The sequence below is a fragment of the Triticum dicoccoides genome, chromosome 4A (genome assembly GCF_002162155.2).
Source record: "Triticum dicoccoides isolate Atlit2015 ecotype Zavitan chromosome 4A, WEW_v2.0, whole genome shotgun sequence".
Lineage (NCBI taxonomy): Eukaryota > Viridiplantae > Streptophyta > Magnoliopsida > Poales > Poaceae > Triticum > Triticum dicoccoides.
In genome coordinates, this window is record NC_041386.1 from 37,548,688 (window position 1) to 37,554,285 (window position 5,598).

The 5,598-nt window shown below is 49.8% G+C and overlaps 1 protein-coding gene across 5 annotated transcripts; it reads left to right on the top strand.

The window, feature by feature from the left end:
* Positions 1 to 487: 487 nt before the first annotated feature.
* Positions 488 to 4,890, top strand: LOC119284820 (pentatricopeptide repeat-containing protein At2g16880-like). 5 transcript variants are annotated; one of them, XM_037563985.1, is made up of 3 exons: positions 488 to 3,318; positions 4,017 to 4,435; positions 4,508 to 4,890. In XM_037563985.1, exon 1 carries the CDS (start codon positions 673 to 675, stop codon positions 3,199 to 3,201), a length of 2,529 nt encoding a protein of 842 aa, XP_037419882.1. In that variant the 5' UTR covers positions 488 to 672; the 3' UTR covers positions 3,202 to 3,318; positions 4,017 to 4,435; positions 4,508 to 4,890. The 5 variants fall into 5 exon arrangements, with proteins under 5 accessions (XP_037419882.1, XP_037419883.1, XP_037419881.1 ...); XM_037563986.1 differs by having other exon boundaries at positions 4,017 to 4,166; positions 4,287 to 4,517; XM_037563984.1 differs by having other exon boundaries at positions 4,017 to 4,517.
* The last annotated feature ends 708 nt before the right edge of the window (positions 4,891 to 5,598 follow it).

Genomic DNA, 5,598 nt, shown 5'->3' on the forward strand with positions numbered 1-5,598 from the left:
CGATCCTGCGAAGAGGGGAGGATTGCCACACATCAGCGATGCTTCCAAGAAAAAGCACGGTGCTTGCCGGCGTCGCTGTATTTAAATTTAAACAATTATATAGAAAAACGGGCTATTATTTACAACAGTAAATAGTATATAGATTGTGAAAATGTATGTTTATGAAGAATTTTAATGAATCTTATATTGTACTCCCTCTATTCACTGTTATAAGATGTTCTAACTTTTTTCTAAATTGAATGTATGTATGTATAGACGTGTTTTAGTGTGTTTGTTTACTCATTTCAGTGTGCATGTAGTCCATATTAAAAATATCCAAAACATCCTATAATAGTGAACAGAGGGAGTAGATGCTATATTGAATCTAAAATAAGTTTGACTTAGGAAAAAAAAAAGAACTTCACATAATTTTGAACAGATGAAGTACTCAAAGTGACCAATCATGCACTATCCCAACCAGCCTCCATAATTTGGGCCCATAATTTCAGCACTATTTTGTATGCAGCCTGGAACTTTTTCAAATGCATGGAGTGACCAATTCATATTTTTATATGGTAGTATGGTCCCAATTTCTTCTAAAAAAAGGTGAAGTCCCTATTCTACTGATTTTTGTTTTTTTTGGGGTTTAATTCTACTGATTTTTGTTCGAGTCTAGAACACCCTACTCTACTGATGGGCCAGAGTACAGTCCACCAGAGTCTCAGGGCCAGAGCCCACAGCCCGCAGGGCAGCCCACACCACCATGTCCTCTCTTCCCCACAGTTTCCCCGCTTCCCTCCTCTCCACTCCCCCTCGCCGCGCCGTCACCGTCCGCCGCCTCCCCTCCTCCCCATGGACACCCCGCCGTCCACCTCCGCCTCGGCCGCAACCGCGTCCGACCCGGACGCGGCACTCGTCGCGGCCGTGGCGGACGCGCTCGTATCGGCGTCCCGCCTGCCCGCCCCGGTGCCCATGCCCACCCTCCTGGCCGCCTACCTCCCGCGCCTCACCGCCTCCCACCACCCGCGCGTGCTCGCCGTCGCGGCCTCCAACCCGGCGCTCGCCTCGCCGGAGTCGCTCCTCGCCTACCGCAGCTTCCTCTCGCCGCCCTCCTGCCTGCCCTCCCTCCTCCCGCTCCTCCCCGTCCTCCCCTACCGCCACCTCTTCCCGCTGCTCCTCTCCTTCGTCCCGCTCGACCCGCTCCGCCACCTCCACCGGCACCTCCTCGGCCACCTCCCCTCGACCCCTCTCGCCGACGCCGCGCTCTGCGCCTACTCCCGCCTCCGCCTCCCCCACCTCGCCGCCCAGCTCCTCCACTCCCTCCGCCGCCGCATCCGCGTCCGCCCCTCCCTCCAGGCCGCCAACGCCGTCCTCTCCGCGCTCGCGCGCAGCCCCTCCACCTCCCCGCAGGCCTCCCTGGACGCCTTCCGCTCCCTCATCGCGCTCCGCCTCCACCCCAACCACTACACCTTCAACCTCCTCGTGCACACCCACTGCTCCAAGGGCACCCTCGCCGACGCCCTCGCCACGCTCTCCACCATGCAAGGGTTCGGCCTCTCCCCCGACGCCGTCACCTACAACACGCTCCTCCACGCGCACTGCCGGAAAGGCATGCTCGGTGAGGCGAGGACTCTGCTGGCGAGAATGAAGAAAGAGGGGATCACGCCCACGCGGCCGACGTACAATACCCTTGTGTCGGCTTACGCGAAGCTGGGGTGGATTAAGCAGGCGACCAAGGTCTTGGAGGCCATGACGGCCAACGGGCTGGAGCCTGACCTGTGGACGTACAATGTGCTTATCGCTGGGCTGTGCCAGGCAGAGAAGGTGGATGAGGCGTTTAGGCTGAAGGATGAGATGGAGCGGCTCGGCACTTTGTTGCCTGATGTAGTGACCTACAATACACTCGCTGATGCGTGCTTTAAGTGGAGGTGTTCGTCTGATGCACTGAGGCTGCTCGAGGAAATGCGTGAGAAGGGGGTGAAGCCGACTTTGGTCACACATAACATTGTTATCAAGGGGCTTTGCAAGGATGGGGAATTGGAGGAGGCGTTGGGGTGTTTCAAGAAGATGGCAGATGAAGGTTTAGCACCAGATGTGATCACGTATAATACGTTGATTGATGCATACTGCAAGGCTGGCAATGTCGCCAAAGCATTTGCACTAATGGATGAGATGGTCGGTAGGGGACTCAAATTGGACACCTTCACGCTTAATACCGTGCTATATAATCTGTGCAAGGAGAAGCGTTATGAAGAGGCTCAAGGGCTGCTACAATCTCCATCCCAAAGGGGTTTTGTGCCCGATGAAGTCAGCTATGGCACAGTGATGGCAGCCTACTTCAACGAGTATAATCCGGAGCCTGCTCTGCGTCTGTGGGATGAGATGATTCAGAGGAAGTTGACACCAACTATTTCGACTTACAACACATTGATCAAGGGGCTTGGCAGAATGGGGAGGTTGAAAGAGGCGATTGATAAGTTGAATGAGCTCATGGAGAAGGGGTTGGTACCAGATGACACCACGTACAATATCGTCATCCATGCCTACTGCAAGGAAGGGGACTTGGAGAATGCCTTCCAGTTCCACAACAAGATGGTGGAAAATTCCTTTAAGCCAGATGTTGTTACTTGCAACACTTTGATGAATGGACTGTGTCTGCAGGGGAAGCTTGACAAAGCAATGAAGCTCTTTGACTCATGGGTAGAGAAAGGGAAGAAGGTTGATGTTATCACATATAACACCCTAATACATGCTATGTGCAAAAATGGGGATGTTGATGCTGCTTTGCATTTTCTCGCTGATATGGAGGTCAGAGGATTGCAGCCTGACGCGTTTACCTACAATGTTGTGTTATCTGCACTATCTGAAGCAGGGAGACCAGAAGAAGCGCATAGTATGCTGCATAAGTTATCTGAGAGTGGAAAATTGTCTCAAAGCTTTTCTTCTCCCCTCTTGAAGCCTTCTTCTGTAGGTGAAACAGAGTCAGGGAAGGATCACGAGGGTAATACTGAGGAAGAAACTGGTGGAAATCCACAAGATAGTGCTCTGGAGGCCTACACGAAACGCGTAAATGAGCTATGCACCGGTGGGCAATTCAAAGAAGCTAAGGCCATTTTGGATGAGATGATGCAAAAGGGAATGTCTGTTGACAGTTCAACGTATATAACTTTGATGGAAGGGCTTATCAAGAGGCAGAAAAGGCAAACACATGCAGCTGGGTAGTACATACCATTGATCTTTGCTGCTCTTTGATGTGGCATCAGCCGGAGTTTAGTCATAAATCTGGTAAATTTGAGTGCTTGATATCTCGGAGGAGTGTGATGGACATAAAAGAAGCAGGTATGTGATCTGCTTCTTTCTCAGAAATTCACCACTAGAATCTTGTTAGTTTTTCAGCTGCAATACAAAGTAAATCATTTCACAGTCAAATCTACTAGATGTAAAAAGTATGTTATTGCAGTTTAAGTACATGTCTTCTAAACTTTTGCGCCTGATGAATTTACTGCTAGGTTCTCAGCCAGTGTGTGATGCAGCGCTCGCTGGCCACCTGCACTGTAGTTTTCCTTTTTGAGGGTTTCCTTTTCTTTACCAGCCAGAAATTGGAGGGCCACCCCCTCTTTTTTCCAAAAAAAGAAACATGTTTTCTAAAACCTGTCCGAAGGAAACAGCTTATACAGAAAAGCTTTATGTTATCTGCAAGCGCAAGCTCCGGACCATAATTGTTGTATGCTGAACAGCATGTTTGGTTGCCAACATACTTACCTGGTACTTTGTCAATTAAAATGGATGTTAACTTTTGCATGTTCTAGGGCCATAGTGTCCGCCATTTGTCTCAATGCTGTCAAACTCTTAAGCAAAGGGGTAATTGTAGCTAGAAAAGGTCTTACCTAGTTTAGATCCTTGGCGTAATGTTGTGCTACCACACTAATATTGGCCGTCATGTGGCAAGTCCAGTAACCTACTTAATAGTTAATCGCCTGCCCTGTAGACTGAAGGTCAGTAACTCGGTTTACTCCTGTTACTTTTTCTTCACGCAGCAAATTCTAGTCCGCGTTCAGTGATGTTGGGTCTTTGCTTAGAAGAAAATTGATCATCATTGTGAGTTGTTAATATGCGAGAATTACCCTCTGTCCCTCTGCGAAAGCCCGAGAAGTTCACGGTGAACAAGATGGCTGAAGTGCTCAAATGTAATGAGTGCATCATACTCCAGTTTTCAACCTGTCATGATCATACCTAAATAAGAAGGAATGAATTAGTCTGCTTCATAGAAAGATGGCTTAACCACTCTTTTTCTGTCCCTCGTGAAGAAAGGAGCCAAGCATAGGACACTGCTGTATGGTCACGCACGGCCCACGCAGTGGACTATGGGAAGGTAGATACACATACCTCTCATCAGCTCATTGTAATTTTCAGTGGACTATGACGGCCGTTCCACAGCTAAGTTTACTGCCACATGGTCAGTATTTTAATTCACCTGTTCGGTGCGGTGTATATATACAAGACTTCACAAATGGACAAATGAATGCAGGTACTGCTTTTGTTTCTGTGTTCCGTGACCGAGTGACTGGTACTTCTGCATTCTTTTTGTCAATGCGAGTAGTGGCCACTACTATACTGTGATGTGACTGTGACTTGGAATTTGGAAGCTTCAGTCAACTTCTTATGGCTTGAGACGGCCGGTATTTTATATCGGGCCTACTCATACTGTGTCGTCTTTGCTGATCTTATGGGCCTGTTCATAAGAAAAAACAAGTGTTAATTTGATTCGCACTTTGGAGAGAAGCGTTCAGGTTCATTTGATACCTACAACGGAAGTTGAGAACTTGAGGCGAGGTGCTTCCTTACTTACTCGCCCTTGACCGACTACGGAGGGAAGAGATTCCAGGCGAAGAATGTTGGCATATTGTTGAAACCAAGCGGCTAGTTATAAGATGCAATAGTTCTATGGAAATAAAATATTGACTTTTGCTCCCATTTCGAACGGATACCACGCTAGGTATATGTGTTCATCAGTCACTGATGTGTAAAACTCCTTTGCCCTCGACGGAACGAAACGGGACGGTGACGATGGGCGGCGGCAGCAAGGACATTCATTTCTTGATCGGCGGTGTCTTGTTGCAGTACCACATTCACATGTTGATTTTTGGCCTGTTGCGCGCGCACTTTTCTGCCACGGTAGTGTGCCCAGCGCACAGCATTCTGAATACAACCGCATCACGAGCCGGCCCCGGGGCGGACATTTGTAGCAGCCGTGCATATATAGGTTATTAAAACCGACCCCACGGATTCACATGACGGACTTCCGCATAGGCATAGGCGTCGTATGCACGGCCACTGACCGCGTGTCCGGGCCGGGCGCGCCGGCATCGGATCGCCTCCTCTGAGGAATTCCCTGCCGCCGCCACATGTAACGCCAGTCGCTGTAAAAGTTTCTTGTTCCGGCTCCACGTGAACCCCTCGGCCCCGTAGACGACGCTAGCCGGTTCACATGCGGCTCACAGGCGTCAATGCACGGCACAGTCAGTTCGTCAATAGCAGCAGCCGCCCGTGCTGAATGCTCTGAAATCTGAATGCCACTACCAAAGCGCGCGCGCGCGCGCACACACACACACACAGAGA

Excerpts from the sequence above, each read along its gene's own strand:
- LOC119284820 (XM_037563985.1), top strand. The coding sequence starts at position 673 with ATGGGCCAGAGTACAGTCCACCAGAGTCTCAGGGCCAGAGCCCACAGC.